This window comes from Protomyctophum bolini, assembly GCF_963924005.1.
Source record: "Protomyctophum bolini genome assembly, chromosome: 5".
In the NCBI taxonomy this organism is placed as follows: Eukaryota; Metazoa; Chordata; class Actinopteri; order Myctophiformes; family Myctophidae; genus Protomyctophum; species Protomyctophum bolini.
This window is the reverse complement of record NC_137866.1, coordinates 8,710,297-8,729,080: the sequence shown is the minus strand read 5'-3', so window position 1 is coordinate 8,729,080 and position 18,784 is coordinate 8,710,297. Positions and strand designations below refer to the sequence as shown.

The 18,784-nt window shown below is 45.0% G+C and overlaps 1 protein-coding gene across 1 annotated transcript in view; it reads right to left on the bottom strand.

Moving 5' to 3' along the window:
• The window catches only part of lrp1ab (low density lipoprotein receptor-related protein 1Ab), a 180,346-nt gene that overhangs the window by 118,733 nt on the left and 42,829 nt on the right, over positions 1–18,784 (bottom strand). The window contains exons 3-6 of the mRNA XM_080764626.1: positions 18,559–18,696; positions 5,301–5,420; positions 3,298–3,426; positions 632–889 (exon numbers count right to left, since the gene is read on the bottom strand). Of these exons, the coding sequence (XP_080620752.1) occupies positions 632–889; positions 3,298–3,426; positions 5,301–5,420; positions 18,559–18,696 (645 nt within the window). The remainder of the gene's footprint in view (positions 1–631; positions 890–3,297; positions 3,427–5,300; positions 5,421–18,558; positions 18,697–18,784) is intronic.

Genomic DNA, 18,784 nt, shown 5'->3' with positions numbered 1-18,784 from the left:
GACTGAAAACAAGCTTGATTTGCAGCTCATTTCTCTAAACGATATGATCCTCGGTTACAAAAAGTATGTTTTGGGTGAATTAAAACCGATTTCAACTTAAAACGTTGAAGTCAACAGTTCCTTTTCTCCCACTAGATGAGGAATGACGGCAGTAATTGAGTGAATACTGTGATATAGTGTAAGTGCAGAGTCCTCCGATAGAGAGTAGATAGATAAATATAACAATGGACAGGATATTGAAAACTTTCAGCATTGGAAGACAATTACTCTACAACTCAATGGCTCTGTTGCTTCCCCTTTAACCCATTTTACTTCAGAGGTCTCATTCGGGTATATAAATGTGAAGACACGTGTAGGCACATGGTTGGCACATGTGGAACCCGGTGCTCTCAGATGGAGAAAGAAATACAAACAGATGATCTTGAATAGATGTATGAAGAACCGGGATGACTGGAAACGACGTCTGAGGACGGCCTAGACTAGAGACACTTCTCAGTGAGCTGAGTGAGCAGATATAAAAGCTCACAAATGTACGGAAAAAAAACACAAAAATGGTTTCTGCCCCGACTGCAACGATTTTTCCAGTTAATTGCCCCAGCCCCGTGTGTTTTACCCATGATGCACTACTCACGATGCAGGCTGAGGGAGATGTTGATGGTGCGGACGTCGCTGACGGTCTTGAGGTCGGGGATGCTGGCGCACTTGAGCTGCGTGGCGGCGGGCGTGTCGCCCACGTCGATCCAGCACACGGTCTCCTGGGCGTACATGAAGTCCATGGCCATGGTCTGCTTGGTGGCGATGGCCAGCCGAGACGCCGTGCCGCTCAGAGATGTGCAGCGGATGTCATGGAGGTTGGTGATCAGCAACATGGGCAGCCGTTCCACAGGGTCTGGGGAGAGAGAGAGAGAGAGAGAGAGAGAGAGAGGGGGAGGATGGAGAGAGAAGAGAAATACAGAGACAGAGAGAGAGAGAGGGAGGATGGAGATAGAAAAGTGGGAGAGGAGGATGAAGAGGAGAGAGAAAGACCTTTAACCAAGCCTTCATTAACATTCTGTTTACACTCAGACAGGCATCAGCACATTCCTACCCATTCAAGAAGATTTGACTAAAATACAGTACATGCTTTAGATAACCGATAAGAAAGAGGGAGAAATACAGCGAGTGAAAGAGAGAGAGAGAGATATATGAGGAGACATTCACCACCTGAACCTAAGCGTCCCGATTCTGGATTCTGGTCGTGACAGTGTGCACGAACATTTGGCAAAAAAATAAGAATAGAGAAGATTCAGGGAGAATAGAGAAGATTCAGGGAGAACGGCGAACATTCTGACAGAATAGGTGAACATTTGGCGGAAACATAGCAGATATACAAGCTCACAATGCGACGCATTGCGCCACGTATGCAACGTGTTTGCTTGTGCGAGCCTGTGCAGTCGACCGGGCTACCGTCGCCACGTGACGTTAACTCATTCTGACCTGAGATCAGATTCATACGAGGTTTCCACTGGACACACACTGGTCTGATCAACCCATTCTGACCTGAGATCAGATTCTAAAAATGTCGGTCGTTCTTCGATTTTTTCAAAAATAGCAGACCTACAAGCTCGTAGCGCGCCACTCGGTGGCGCGCTATGAGCTTGTAGATCTGCTATTTTTCAATAGCTAAAGCATAACATGATGCCAACACCAAAACGGGTTCCCGTTCAGAATGGGTTAAAAACAAAGCATATAGGGGTTAAGTGGTAGAGAAGAGAGAGAGGGAGCGGGGCGAGGCAGAGCGAGGACAAAGAGGTGATGAAACAAACGAGGCAGATGAGAAACAGAAGGTTAGAGGGAGTAAAGAGAGCAGTGAAGGTCACACACGTTCCTTGGTAAAGCCGTTACAAATCTCTCTCCAGTAAATAATAGGCTCGGAACGGCATTAGCGGGGCAGCCTCAGCATGCAAATGAGATCAAGCAAGAGCGCAAAACCACAAAATAACTGTTAATTTAGAGTTGCCCTTTTGGTTTACATCTTTTTGGGTTTACGTTTGACTTTGGCCTGTGTGTGTGTGTGTTTGTTTGTGTGCGTACAGTACGTGCGTGATTATACAGGACTGTCCCCTGAAAGTGTGCAAAACATATTCATACGGCTCTGTTGCACTTCACTATGAAATGTGCTCAAAGACTTGACCCTTTACAAACTCCCCCCCGTGAAATGTTTCAATGTAGTTAACAGTTAATTTAGTATTTCCCTCCCTCTCTGAAATTCTCTGAAATTATCTTGTATACAGATGTATTTGATTGTATAGTAGTCGATCTCCATACTCTGTGAAATTAGGAAAGAACCAAATGACAGAGACGGTGACTGCTTAACCCATTCTGACCTGAGATCAGATTCATGTGAGGTTTCCACTGGACACACACTGGTCTGATTAGCCCATTCTGACCTGAGATCAGATTCTAAAAATGTCAGTCGTTCTTCGATTTTTTCAAAAATAGCAGACCTACAAGCTCATAGCGCGCCACTCGGTGGCGCGCTATGAGCTTGTAGATCTGCTATTTTTCAATAGCTAAAGCATAACATGATGCTAACACCAAAACGGGTTCCCGTTCAGAATGGGTTAATTCTTCCATGTAGCCCATGTTTTGTAATGGCATCATCATGCTCTTATGCCGGTCGATATACAGAGTGAACTTAACAATGATAAATGAATATGATAATACCTTTTATATAATCACCAACATGAATTATTTGTTGTTTACAGCTAGGTATAGAGTAGTGGGGCGAGATGGAAAAGGGGCGACCGTACCTTCCGTTACCTTCTAAAGCAGCATTGAATGTTTCTGAAAATACTTGCAATGAATTGTAACCTCTAATAAAAGGTCACAAAGACCTATTTTCTCACATTAAACTCCCGACTCTGATTCGACGAGATAAATCCCGAGTCTGGGACAGCGTGGGATTATAGCAGAGAGAGAGAGAGAGAGAGAGAGAGAGAGAGAGAGAGAGAGAGAGAGAGAGAGAGAAGGACACCCAACAACACTGGGCTGTCCAGAGGGAATCATCCCGGAGGACGTTGGGATGACGCCGTTCCACACATCCGTGCATCATTCTGCACAATGAGCACTTTCACTTTTTGGTACTGTAAGTACATTTTGGTGCCAATACCTTTGTACGTTCACTCAAGGACATTTTGAATTCCGGACTTACTTACTTGTAACGAAGTATTGCTATATCGCAGTATTGATAATTTTTACTTAAGATTGTGAGTACTTTTCCCACTACTGCCTCATGTATGTAGCCTATAACCTCACCATTCTTGGCCTTGCAGGAGCGGAGGTCGGGTTGCGGGAGGTAGCCCTCCACACAGCTGCAGGAGTAGGAGCCCTCGCTGTTGGTGCACGTCTGGCTGCACGTCCCGTACACGTTGCACTCGTTGAAATCTGCCGGGGAGAGATGTGACAGTGACTAATCAGGACATGCACGCACGCACGCACGCACGCTCGCTAACTAGATGAATTCCTATCTGTAGACATCACCTCTAGTTCAGTGGTTCCTAGGGGTTCCCCATGATAGTTAGGAACCAAATGTATCCTTATGGGTCTGTAACTCAGAGAGTGTACAAATGAAACCAAACATTTGGTTCCATTTGTACTTTAAATTAACATTGATTTTACAATATAAATTGGGGGCCGTAAAAAATAAATTCTCTTATAGGGGTACCTGGCATATCTTTTCAAATGGGGGTCCGTGGGCTAATTAGTGTCAATTTGGGGGTCCTTGACATGAAGAAGTTTGGGAACCACTGCTCTAGTCTACACCCAGCCACTCACTCGCACAAGTAGATTCTCATGGACATAATAATGCAGCAACACATGGGACAAATAAGTCAGTTTCTTTTCTTGTGTTATTTGCAAAACACACTGCTGCTGCCCAGTACATTTACGCAAATGTCTCTTGTTCACTGTCTGGGAAGTCAGGACCCCACGTGATTTTAAGGGGGTCCACAGATCACAGTTAAGTAACAATTTCAGGAATTTTAAGACTTTTAATACTTTAAAAAAAAGACAATTGTTGCATCAAAAGTACTCAACAAATATTACTATAAAAACTGCTCAAACCATGGCCGAATTATCAAATAATATGAGAGGCAGACATTGTGAAAATAGCCGATCTACAAGCTACAACTATTTTCACAATATTTATCAAACAAAGTCAAACAAAACGTAATGCCTCAACTCCTACATTCCAAGTACTTTGAACTGAACTGGGGACCCCCCCCGGGTCCCCAGTTCAAATGTGATTATTTTGGGGAGGGTCACGGTCAGGATATTCAATTGAAACATCTGCGTGTATAACTGTTGTGTATAACTGTATAACGGTAGCCTGCAGCCTACAGAAGTTTTACATTCCGACACTAACTGGTATGAGTCGGTGGTGTCAGAATGTAATTACGACGGTTATGCCTAATTTATACTCTTGCCGTACGACACTATTTCCGTGCCGAAAGTAGCAGCTCAGCTATTTTCGGCATGTCTGCCATCGTATGGTTACGATGACTAAGAAGTACAAATCAAGCTTTAAGAGCCTCTGTTACTCAGGCTTTTATTTTCGTTCGTGTTCGGTTGAAAAATGAAAGCCTGGGGGAACGAGACACATTTACTGGAGTGGGAGTGAACTGCAGTGCAGACGGACGTGGCTCCAAATAATGGTGACGTCCATTTCCGCCGCTGTTTTCTACCAGGGAGGGGCCGAGGGTGGCAGGGGCACAGATCGGTGAACCAATATTATACAGCGCCTGCTCCATGCACTACACGCCCCTCTTTTACCAGAAAGCACCCTGGCTGGGCCAGGCTAAGTGTCAGACGGAACTGAATGTCATCTAAAATCCACATACAGGGAGGCTCGGTGGCACAGTTGGTAGTGCTGTCACCTCACAGCTAGAAGGTCCTAGGTTCGATTCCCGCTGGGGCCGCTGGGGACGTGTTCTCTCCTCCGCGTCATCAGTGCCCATACGTACCCGAGGCGGGGTTGGCGAAAGGGCCTTTCTGTGTGGAGTTTGCATGTTCTCCCCGTGTTCCCTAAGGGTATAGGTACCCTCACAAAAAACATGCAGTAATCCTAGTATCTAAACTACCTCCCCCTGGCTAGCCGAGGCGCCTGATGGAGGGGAAAAGAACTGGTTGGAATAACGTGTCCCTTCCACGCGCTACGTGACGTCCAAACGGGGAAACTCCCCCCTGTCAGGTGAAAAGAAGCAGCTTGGACTCCTCATGCATAGAAGGAAGCATGAGGTTAAAAATCTACATCCACTCACCTTTACACGTCTTTCCATCTGGAGCCACCTCGTAGCCGTGGCTGCAGTAGCATTTAGGTCCATCGTGGGTCACAGAGCAGTTGTACTCACAGCCCAGTGCTTCACAGCCTGGTGCAAGTTCTACACGGCAGAGTGAAAGAGAGACAAACGCACACAGAGAGAGAGAGAGAGGACAAGAAAAGTAGCATTAGTTAACATCTGTATTAACCCACCCTTATCTTTTAACCACCACTGTTACTATTATTTTAAGCTTTCGCTATTGAAAAATAGCAGATCTACAAGCTCATAATAGCACGGCTACGAGCTTGTAGATATCTGCTATTTTTTTTTTTTATCGTGAAAATGTGATGCAAATCTTTGAATTCACTCACAGCAAACTCATACTGTTGCTTTGCTTCTGAGGGGTTCCTGGAACAACATATTTTCGGCGGCCCATTACATATACTTTTTGGGGACCTTGACATGAAATAGTTTGAGAACCACTGATATAGAAACATAGCTTTTTCAGAAAACCGTCAGGATTTAGAAGACATTTTGTAGAATCTGGCCTCAGGTCTCGATGGGTTAAGAGGGACTCTTGCTGATTTGATAAGATTGCGTTGTCTTTGAAAGAAGAAATTGTATGTGGTGACAAATATCGAAAACATAAATACACTCAAATTGTACTTTGGGAGTATAAAGTATGTCGTCTTAAAGGAGTAAAATTACTTATTTCTATCAATTACAGTCATATGCCATGAAGACTTGAAGACTTGAAGATTTAGTTTTTGACGCATGCCTAAGCCAATAATTAAATTAAACTCAATGGAAACTCTGCTTCCGGAGACTCTGACGGTCATCAAATTATTGGCTTAAGAATGCAACATGCGGTGTGTAATTGATTGAAAATGAGTAATGTGCCCAGACGGTTAGCTCAACCGTCTGGGCACCTAGGCTGCCAAGCCTAACGGCGTGCCGCGGGTTCCACTCCCGGTCCCGGCGGCCTTTGCCGCGTGTCTTCCCCCCATCTCTCTCCCCATTCCCTGTAAGTCTACTTTTAACCTTTCAATAAAGGCTTTAAAAAAGGAATGTTTCCTTTAATCCTTCAAGGCCCAGATATATTTCGACTTGCAAAAAAGAGATTTCAACTTTACTACTACTTTGTACTATACTAGGAGTGAGTGAGTCACTTGAGTGAGTGTCTTTGTAAGGCCCAAACCACACCAATGCAATTCCTTGCAACAAAACAGTTTTAAGGACAACTGCCAACTGCCATTGGGGATAATGCAAGGAGTTGTATGGTGAATCATTGGTGCTGTTTGGGCCTCATGTGCACTAAAATCTCGTTTACAAGTGAATGAAGAAAAGAAAGAAAACGATTGGATTAATTAAAAACCTAAAACGAATGCAGTTCCAGTAGTTCCATTTGTACACTCTCCGAGTTAGATTAACACGTGGGACTTTACCGCGAGTGTGTAGAGCTGTGAACCGAGAAGGGAATATATCCGAAAATGTAAAGATCTTGCTTTCACTGTTGGAACGGGTTTGTTTTCAGATCCGTTCTCTGATGATTATCTGAAGCCTCTCCCTATCTGGTATCTGAGCACAGTGCCATTCCATCATGTCATATCTGATTCCGGCTGAGAGTGTGTGCGTGTGTTTGTGTGTCAGGCAGCCGTGACACACAAGGCCATCTGAATGCAGAGGGGCCTCTCCTAGGGCCTCGCCTAGGGGCCTAGGGCCCCCCACCACCACCACAGAGGGAACTCAAGGACACTAATGTTTTGGCAAGGAATGAAAGAGGGACATCCGTATGCTCCATCCCCACCCCATATGTGCCCTCATCACTCTTTGTGTGTGTGTGTGTGTGTGTGTGTGTGTGTGTGTGTGTGCAAATGTGCTAATGTCTTTCGCAGATGTAGGTGATGATCCCCCACACACACACACACACACGCTACACACACACGCTTCACACACACATTTTCTGGAAGGAATGTTCGCAGATATCAGTTCACACCAGATGCAGTACCACAGTAACATGACTAGCCAGGTAAAGTAATACGGTAAATGGTACTATAGATTAAGGCAGTGGTTCCCAAACTTTTTCATGTCAAGGACCCCCAAATTGACACTCATTAGCCCTCGGACCCCCATTTGAAAAGATATGCCTGGGACCGCCATAAGAGAAGATTTGTATGGCTCTAGCAGTGATTCTCAACCCATTTCATTTAAGAACATGCAATAGGCTACAGATCCCCATTTAATGGCATTTATATCTTTGGGATCCCAATTTATATTGTAAAATCAATGTTAATTTCCATTTGTAGACTCTCTGAGTTACAGAACCATAAGGGTCCATTTGGTTCCAAATTATCATTTAGCTGGGGACCCCCTGGAACTCCCTCAAGGACCCCTGGGCGTCCCCGGACCCCACTTTGGGAACCACTGGTTTATATTAGGGATGTCCCTTTTTCCGAATACAGATACTGTACCAGTGTTGTGATCTCATGTTGTGTTTATAGCTATATCTCGTGTTGTGTTTATAGCAGACTCATCACTTGCAGTTTGGGCAACTCCAAAGCAAACTCCACATGTCCCAACATTATATTTACCTGCCAGTGTCAACCCCTTACCCGTGTGTCGGATCTGTGGTTAGACTGGCATATTCACCGATACCGATATGACAAATAAGGGCCGATCCGATACTGATACAGTATCGGGACATCTCTAGTTTATATATATAGTACACACTAACACATCTCTCACTAAATCATGGAAACTCTCACATGCCTATTGACCACATATATGTTAGAGGCCACAGCAACAATGTCAGTCTAAAGGCCTTTTTTACAAGGTTGTGACGAACAAAGGCTCATCCCTTCATTTGCAGTACGGAAGCTCATAAAAAACATTTACGCCACTTTATCGGTGTGGTGGTTGCCTTTTCCGAGCAGAGTAATCAGAGTAATTGGGGAGCACCTGGGATCTGGTGCTCGCACCCTTTTAGAAACCCATCTCCCCATAGAGCCCTCTCGCAGTCAATTTGATTTGTGCACCTCACCCACTATGCACATTATTCAACATTTGCGTAAATACACGCTCACCCCCGCCACACTACACAATCCACTCATGCATACACAAAGTACACTACACTTTACTGATTTTATTCCTCGTTTGTTTACTAATTTCATTGTACACTGTACATAGTACCCCTCTTTTTGCTATGTTCCCTGGCGGCACCCCTAGGACAGGGTCATACGATCAACTCACGATATTCACATTCGGTATGAATGTACTACTCATCACGATGCAATTACCAACAACAGTTCAATTATTGGCACGAAGGAAGGACCTTAAAAGAGGACCACTGTGTGCCAGCCGATGCCTTGGGGTGAATTGTACATCATCAACACAGACACAAGATCAATCACCCTTCAGCTCAGCGTTCGTCAAGTAACTGTGTGAATGCGTACAGTGGATACAGCCACACCACACTATACACGCCACAGAGTTAATGATGGCTATGGCTGTGAATGGTAGCATTAGCCGGAGCAGAGCGCGGAGGTTGGGCCGGACCAGTGAAGGGCCCTCATTATATAAAGCCTGTGGCACTCGGGGCCACAATGCCTCCTTTTGTTGCGTGTGCTGAGAGAGGAAGAGCCGCCGGGCGTACACTGTGGCCCATATCGAATCCATTCACCGAGCCTCACACATATCACAGAGACAGACCCGCGCGGTGTCACACCATATACCAACCAGGGTGCGTCAATATCTGCAGGAATACACTTCTGTTACGAGGAGTTGTTTTTGTCGCATGTTTGACCCTTCCGGGTCCATTTTGTACACCCTCAGAGTTAAACTAACACCCTGGATTCTACCGTGTATATCTCCAATTCCCAAAACGCATTAGGTTTACAAAAAGAAGGGATTACTTGGGGATGGTTCAATTCACACCTCATCCTATTCTTAAGTGAGTCAGCAATTATTTAGCTTGATCTAAACACAGACACGCGTATGAGAAGAGAAGAGAAGAGAAGAGAAGAGAAGAGAAGAGAAGAGAAGAACTATCTTAAGGCTATAGGATGTTGGGACAGTTCCAGTTCCAGCAGCAGCACGTTAGTCGTTTATTCAGGGGTTAATGAATGAGGGGAAACAAATCAAACTCAGACACGTTGGAGGCCTTGGGTGCTCAACAAGCACATCAGAGCCATTGATCCCGTCACTGCACGGATGCAAACCTCCATTTCTCTCATCTCTACACAAACGCATACCATTGTTTTGGCTTGTGATTATCAAGCTTGTGGTTATTTCGAGGACCCCCAGTTTGATGCATTGGGCCCACGGACCACCGATATACATTGTAAACGCCCCCCCTGTGCTGAGGGTAGACAAATGCAACCAAATGGAGTCTCAGAGTCAAAGACCATAAGGGTCGACTTGGTTCCTAATCACAGTTTAGAACCACTGATTTAGGATGCTTCTGAAGGAAAGATGATGTCCCTTTGTGTTCCGTCATTACTATAGGGCCGGAGGCTGATGCTAGCACAGTTAAAGACGTGCATGCACAAACATAAGCGGGGGGCGAGGTGGGGTGTTAACAGGCAGAGATACATTTGGGAAGGGTATACGAACAAATGGGAACAAGTGAGGGAGGAAGACAGATGCCCGAGAATTTAGATAAATCATTAGAAGGAGTGATCTTGACACGGGGAGGCAAGGAGGGAGGGAGGGAGGAGTGAATGATGCTTGTGAGTGCTCTTGGAGTCCCACCAAAAGACACGCTTTGCGAGGAGATGTACGATAACTTGGTGTTTTTCCAATCCCCGCTGGGGCCGTCCCGTGGCTGACGGGACCTGGCAGGACCTCAGGGTGACATCGGGTGAAGCGAGACAAGGATAGTCATGTCGCCGTCATATTCATCTAATGTAAATATGACACCCGGCCGCATTACAGGGAGCTTTTTGTTATCGGTGTCAGTATGTCAGTGTTATATGACCATTTGTTGTTGTCTGTGTGTTTGTACCTCCGTCTGTCTCTTAAGTGCCATTCACACTGAGCACTATAACTATAAAGATAACTATAGTGATATCGTTCACCATTAGATTTGTTTTGCCAGGTGCTTGAAAAGCGCCTGGATTACATTTGCTACTACCTCTAGTAGCGACCGTAGTGGACACTTTTTCATGATTGGCTGCCTCGTCTCTAGGCTGCCTCTAAGCCAATGGGAGACTTACCCATAAAACCCAAGGTCTGAACGGCATTGATAAAACCCATACTCTGAACGCTGCGCCAGAGGCTGCAGCACACAAACTGTGTAGATGTTCATAAACGAGAGCTTTCTGCACCTGGCGGTTATGGCCGTTTTATTGTCTATATTTTTATAGTTATCGTATGAATAGCCCTTTGCTGTCTGTTATATGGATGTAGGTCAGCTTTATTTAATTATTGTTATCATGGTCATGTCAATTCATTTTCTCTTTTAGTTTTTTCTCCTACACTCCCTTAACCCATTCTGACCGGGCACCCATTTTGGTGTTAGCATCATGTTATGCTTTACCTATTGAAAAATAGCAGATCTACAAGCTCATATCGCGCCACCGAGTGGCGCGATACGAGCTTGTAGGTCTGCTATTTTTGAAAAATTCGAAGAACGACTGACATTTTTTGAATCTGATCTCAGGTCAGAATGGGTTCATCAGACCAGTGTGTGTCCAGTGGAAACCTCGTATGAATCTGATCTCAGGTCAGAATGGGTTAAAAACGGCTTCAACCAAATAGGCAACTTGTAAACACATTTTAAAAGGAGTGGAGACCATGTGTGTTTAGGACCATATTATTATTATCATCATCATCATCAATACCATTCCACATGGAGGTCCATCACTCCCACATGGGTTACAGGAATCAGGGGATTCCCTGTGTTTACTTATAGCGTGCCATTAAAAACATCCAGCCAGGCAAAGCCCCGAATAGGTTGTACAAGTTGTTCTAGTGTGTGTGTGTGTGTGTGTGTGTGTGTGTGTGTGTGTGTGTCACCCAGGAGTGATGTAACTCTTAAATTGTGACATTCCTAGCCCTGTGCTCTCACTGTCTGGAGACAGGTCTCCACTTGCCCCTGTCCTCCTCATACAGCAGACAGACAGACAGACAGACAGACAGACAGCAGGAAACCTTTTCTACAGAGATAAAGAGACATCAAGCTGCTGTATAGACTGTAGTGGTGGTTCTCAAGGTGGGGCCCGGGGATACCCAGGGGTGCTTGAGGCAGTTCCAGGGCATCCCCAGCTAAATGATTGTTAGGAACCAAATGGACCTTTATATGGGACTGTAACTCAGACAGTGTACAAATGGAACCAAATGGACCCAAAAACTTGGTTTCAGTAAAAAAAGGAACATCATAGTTGCAGCATGGTTAATAGGCATATCATGTTTGTTTTTAGTTTTTTCCAAAAATGATTTTTATTTTTGCAAATTCAACATAAACAAGGCGGAACCAAGGCGGAACAAGGCATAAAGAGCCTGCTGGTTAGTCAGTCAGGTACCAATCAGAAGGCTGACTGAATGGTGAATTGGAAATATTCCAGAAAAGTAAAAGTACCTCAAAATTGTACTTAAGTTACAGCACTTGTATCATAGTTACTTTCCACCACTGGGTGGTACAGCACGCAGTCAGATGGACTGGACTCGTGAGGGTCCATTTGGGTCTCGTAACTCTGTACTCTCTCAGTCTCTTTGTGGAGTTACAGTGAACGCTGAGGAATTTACTGTGTCCTGGTGAACCCCTACTCCAGCCCCAGCATGCCCTATTGCCCTCGTTATCTTAACCACATGAACCCTAGCGTCCCTGCCCTGGGGCAAACAATCACCAAAAAACGAGATTAGGCACCAGACTTGACATGATTAGCACAATATCATAAACTGCAGTCCTGCAGAACGTTTTGGTGATTTTCTTTTTATTTACCAATGCGTATATTATATATGGATTAATTTATTTTGAATGAGTGGCCTCCAGTGGCCCCCCACCAAATAAATAATAAATGTATCCAATAAATGAATCCACAAAACTAGCATCATTTTGTATAGTTGACCTATTTCTATCTATATAGCGCAACTTTCGTTCAACTTTGAGCCCTCTGTCACATGGAGCTATTTCTTGTGTCCAGTATCACAACGCCAGCAGGTTCTGCTGGGGGGGTTGGAGGTGTAGACGGGTGGATGTATTTGCTGTTTGCAGAGCGAACAGTCAAACGGGGGGCAAAGTAACCGTGTACAAACACAAGCAGGGCAGTAGCCCTGAGTGCAAAGCGGGGGGGGGGCGGGGGGCGGGGGTGTTCTAAACTCAAGCCCAAACACTGGCAGCACGCAGAGCAACCGCCCACATCTATAATATACACAGAGACACTCACTCAAACACAAATGTACAAATATGCACACACACACACACACACACACACAGACTCTAAAGTAAACACAACACTGCTTGACTAGGCCACAAAAGACACCAACTTTTTCCTCTCTCTGCAGTAGCCAACACTGCACTACAATCATTCACGTTATGCTGCCACGGAATATGAGATAAGCAATGTCAGAGGCAATAAAAACAAACGTCCTCATGGTGTATTACAACCAATAAACTAATTTGTGTCAAGATTAATGCACGACGACTAGCCTCAAGAAGACAGACACAACAACTTCCTTCATTCAACAGTTGCGTGTAATTCTGGGGTGAACGTCCGGCAAGAAATAGCACGTCTACAAGCTATTTTCTGCAAAAAGATATTCATTGTGTAGCGTGAAAACTCTAGCATAGAGCAGAGGTTCCCAAAGTGGGGTCCGGGGACCCCCAGGGGTCCTTGAGGGAGTTCCAGGGTGTCCCCAGCTAAATTATAGTTTGGAACCAAATGGACCCTTAAGGGTCTGTAACTCTGAGAGTGTACAAATGGAACCAAATGGACCCTTATGGGTCTGTAACTCTGAGAGTGTACAAATGGAACCAAATGGACTCTAACCCTATATTATAAATTGGGGTCCCAGAGGTAGAAATGCCATTAAATGGGGGGTCCGTAGCCTAATGCATATCAAACTGGAGGTCATTGAAATTTAAATGGTTGAGAATCACTGCTAGAACCGTAAAAAATAAAATAAAAATGATGGGGGTCCCTGGCATATCTTTTCAAATGGGGGTCGTCCGCAGGTTAATAAGTGTCAATTTAGGGGTCCTTGAGATGAAAATGTTTGGGACCCACTGGCATAGAGTATGGAGTATGTACATATCCCTGACCCGAGTATAGATCCCTGGGGGACTCCAGTCAACTCGGTATAGGGTTTAAGTGGATAATGTAATACGACGCAACAGCGTTGTGAGCTTTGAAGGCCGGCTATTTCCAGCCTGTAACAACACCGAGTAACAACGAAGCATAAATCAAGGCTTTGGTGAGACATGAAGGACGATGGAAGCCCCGGCAGCATGCATAAACAAGGAGCACTGGGGCATTGTAACACTCAGGATGCCCTTTGAGGGGATGAGCAGCACTCGTATAAACTGCAGCGTTGACCCCGTTTTCTCTCTGCCCCAATCAATCAGTCGCTTCTGAAGGGAAGGGGTCCGAAGGGGTCCTGCCCCCCCAGGGAGGCCCCGCCCCCTTCTCGCCCACATGAAAAGGAGTAGAATAGGATAAGGGCAGGCCAAGAGTTCAGTGAATGGACTGAAACTTTCACAGAGCACACACACACACACACACACACACACACACACACACACGGTATTCTGTTAAAAGGAAAAGTCCAGAATTCAACATTTACGCAAGTAAAAGTACAACAGTATTGTACTTAAAGTAGCAAATAAAAGTAGAAAGCATTCATTATGCAGATTGTCCCGTTTCATAACTTTTTAAATGTATAACTAGGGTAAATATAGCCGAAATCATCGAAATGTATATAGGGCTGAAGTGGGTAATGTATGTTTTGTAATAATAATCTAATTCTAATCTAAAAGTATAATATTTGCCTCTGAGATTTAGTGGGGAAGAAGTAGAAGTTCTGAAAATCGGAAAGGTAAAAAAGATCCCGAGTTGGATTTAATCCCGGTTCGGCTACTGATTGAGGCCGATTCTACAAATGCCATCTAAATTCTAAGTTCTCAAACCTATTTGTGCCAAGGACCCCCAAAATTATATGTATATTTGGCCGTGGACCCCCCATCTGAAAACATTTTGTGCTAGGGTCCAGGGATATCCGGAAGAGAAGATTTGTGTTTAAACATTTTCAATATTTTTCAAAAATGTTCATACATTGCTGATGTACAAGCTCAAAGCACGGCACAAAGTCAGGCCCTGTGAGCTTGTAGATCTGCTGTATCTTTGAGAACTAGTAACCATACTGTTCTCAGCCACTGTCCTAAAAATGTAGACATATTGGTCCGACTGTCATTAGACCGACAACCTAACTCAACCTAACCTAACCCTAACCGCAAGCAGCAGCACATGTTCCACCGTTGTTTCCACATGTCGGTCCGTTGGTGTGTCTAATCTGCGTGTGCATCCCCTAAAAATGCTCTACATAAGAAAACTCTAAAATGACTTTCCCGGTTTTAATGGGTTAATATTAATAATGGTATGCACTCCACCAGGTGAGCCACCGCTGCGCCCCAAAGCAGTGACACTTTGGACTGTCACCTAACCACCCTTTTCCAGCACCACAGTACCTTTTTATTTTCACCCAGTGTCAATTATCTACACTCCCTCTGCCAACCGGGGGAGAGCAACGGACTGACCTCATGCTTCCTTCCTGGCTAGGGGGAGAACAGTTTAGAGACCAGGATTATTGCATGTTTTTTTGTGAGGGTACCACTACCTACTCTAGGGGACAGGGGGAGAACATGCAATGTTGGCAAAAGGCCCTTTTGCCAACCCCACCTAGAGTATGGGCGCTGATGATGCGGAGGAGAGAACACGCCCACAGCGTCCCCAGCGGGAATCGAACCCAGGACCTTGTAGCTGTGAGGGGAAAGCGCTACAGACTGCTCCACCGTGCCCCTAGCACCACAGCATCTACCAGAGAGATATGCCAACTCATCACCGCACCACCTTCATGTCCCACCAGTGTGATAAAAAGAAGTTCTATCAAAGCTGCTCTGCTACCCTTCCTATAAAAACACCTTGTTGTCAACAACTTGTGCTGAATTATTTGGTCACAGCGAATGACAAAGTGTGCTTTCAGACGTCGGTGCACGTACAGGCACACTTGCACAACCCCGGCAGTTTGCACAAGCAAACACTGCCATACTTGTAAAAGGCCGGGCTTTTCCCTGAAACGGGGGGTTCACAAACAGCCAGAGAGAGAAAGTTCCGGGCACACTACCGCTGCTGTGTTAGTGTGTGTATGACCATGGGCGTGTTTGTGTGTGTCTGTGTCTATGTGCACTGTGTGTGCATCCATGTGTGACTGCATGCAATGATGTGTACACGCATGTGTGTGCGTACGTACGTGTACACAAGCCTGACTGGGGACAGCTGAGCTTGTGTATCAGGGGACAGGCGGTGTGTGTCATGCGTGGATGACATCATGAGGGTGTTGTGTAGACTAGAGCCCTGGTTCCCAAACATCAGGTCGGGACCCATTTGTGGGTCGCGGACACATTTTCATGGGTACCTTTATTTTTGGTTTCCTACATCTTGTTTGTAATTATTATTATTTCAAAACATTATCAAAAGGAAATCCTGAAAAAAGCATTTTTCCTGAATTGATTCAGGAAGAAATAAAGAAAAATCTAAGACTTCCAGTAGTGAGTAGTGAAAATAGCCGATCTACAAGCTCACAACTTGTCATTATGTGACTTGTGGATCTGCTGTGTCTGCCATTTCTGAACATGTGCATGCGACTGTACAAACGAGAAACCAGTAAGGTTGACTCGTTTCGAGGCTCCGAAACTGAGCTCTCACACTCTCGGCTCTGCCGACAGCCGCAACCGACAAAAAAACTAAACAACGATGGATTTTTGTCGGCTGTTTTTGGCTAGTGACGCCAGGCAGGTGACGAAGCCCAGTGGCCTCGAGTTGAAAACACATTTCTTTCTGCCGCAGGACGAAGCGAGCGTTCGTGCATCTCAAAGCCCGTAATGCCTGCCTGGACGGGCTGTGCGTCAACCCAGCGCCTCAAAACGAGTGCAACTTTTTCGAACATACTGTTGTTTTTTTTTAACGCACCGTTTAAAAATATATATATATTCGTTTTCGCCTGTTATGTAAGAACATGCCCAAAATGGTTACGCCAGGTTGAAAAGTGGTTAACCCATTCTGTACGGGAACCCGTTTTGGTGTTGGCATTATGTTATGCTTTAGCTATTTAAAAATAGCAGATCTACAAGCTCATAGCGCGCCACCGAGTGGCGCGCTACGAGCTTGTAGGTCTGCTATTTTTTTGGAAAAATCCAAGAGCGACTGGCATTTTTAGAATCTGATCTCGGGTCAGAATGGGTTACTCAGACCAGTGTGTGTCCAGTGGAAACCTCGTGTGAATCTGATCTCAGGTCAGAATGGGTTAAAGCCATTGTTTGAGAAGCTGGCAGTCAGACCAAACCTTGTTCCAGGACTTTGGTCCTGGGTGGCGTGGAGTTCATGCGTTGATTGTTCAATATTTGATCAGCTGATGCACACAAGAGATTAGAGATTAGAGATTCTTGGAGCGCAGTGTGAGATAACGAACAGACCTACTCATCACTTATCGGAACAAGTGGCACGACGGATACAGAACTCGGCAACACGTGACCCCTGCGCATCGTGCAGTGCACGACACAGCGGATCTGCAGTTTTGGGTGAGCGACAACGGTCACACAACCAAGTATAAACCAGGCAGTGGTTCTCAACCTTTTCAGGCCGTGATCCCCTAAAAAAACCATATTTGAACTGGGAACCAACACCCTGATAAGCAATTTGGAATGTAGGATTTGAGGCATTCAATTTAGTTTGACTCGGTTTCCGAGTCAAGGAGCTGCGAGTACAATATATATCTGTAGATTCTTGTAGATATTTATATTTTTAAAGCCTCTCTCTTATATCATTTGATAATTTGGCCAATGTTTGACCAGTTTGTGTAGTATAGTTTGTTGATTACCTTTGATGCAGTATTACAATATTTGAAAAGTCATTAAATTGTCACTTCACTGTTGTCTGGGGACCGCTGCTAAATCATATGGGGACCCTCCTGGGGGTCCCGATCCACAGTTTGAGAACCACTGCCTTCCTGATCAATTTTACACTTACACTTAAAGGTAGGGTAAGTGATACAAACCCCTCACAAAAAGTTCGGAAAATTCGGAAAATTTTGGTCGATTATTTCTCCCCTTTAATAAAGAGAAAATAGTCCAATACATTTCCAGGTGGGTTGGCAGTCCAATCAGGACAGAGTACCCATATATATCAGCTTCAATCTTATAGTGTTCCAGTGCCAATTTGGTCTGCTCATTTCTTCCTTTCATCACTTCCCATCACTTCCAATTTCACGTATTCATCCCGAATGTTGTGTGAGTTCTCTCTCCTGATTGGATACAATTGATATGTCGACCTGAAAATGGATTATCTGTTTACTAAAGAGCTGGCGAGACAGGCACACCTCTGTTACTGAACAAACACTCCAATAGCAACGATTACCATTATGACCATTAGCATCACGCTATTCGTCACTTACACCATACCTTTTAATTAACAAGACTATATGAGCACTTTCCTGTGCAGATCCAAACTTCAATCTACGCAGCCTGCCCAGTGGCTATAGTGGCTATATGTCCTTTTGTCTGCTGTAACAAAGACAGACACTGTGGGCTCCATACGTTCCATCTGGTGGTTGGCAGTTGCTAATTAATAGTAGGGGGGTTTGATGGGATTCTGTCTCTTTGCCTGCGTGGTGGATGAATGCTCATCTTGCATTCAGGGATGTGGGGGAAGTGGTCTTCTAGCCTATAGCTGATTGATAAATTAATGACTTTTCCAGGGAGAGCGGAGCCATTGTGATAGTAGCGGACCAGCTCATTAAAGAGCTTGATAGAAGTGTTTATTGGATTGAGATTACAGTTTCCTCTTTGTGAAACAAGAGAGGACGTCTTTTATTTTTTACACGGCTGCCTCGAAGAAGGGACACAAACATTCCTGTTATCAGTTTTGTTTCCTGGAAAAGTGTGTGTGTGTGTGTGTGTGTGTGTGTGTGTGTGTGTGTGTGTGTGTGTGTGTGTGTGTGTGTGTGTGTGGTGTGTGTGCGTGTGTGTGTGTGTGTGTGTGCTCATTACCTCTGCAGTGCGGCCCCTCATCCCAGCCGTCAGAGCAGTCGGGCACGCCGTCACACAGCCTGCTCATTGGGATACAGATATCCAGGTCCAGGCAGCCATGTTCGTTCACAGGACACTGGTTCACTCTGTTGTGTGGACCTGTAACACACATGAAAAGAAAAATCACAGCTGAGGACGAGGACACAAACAAACCAAAATCAAAAGGTTTCATTTCAAAGCCACCAGT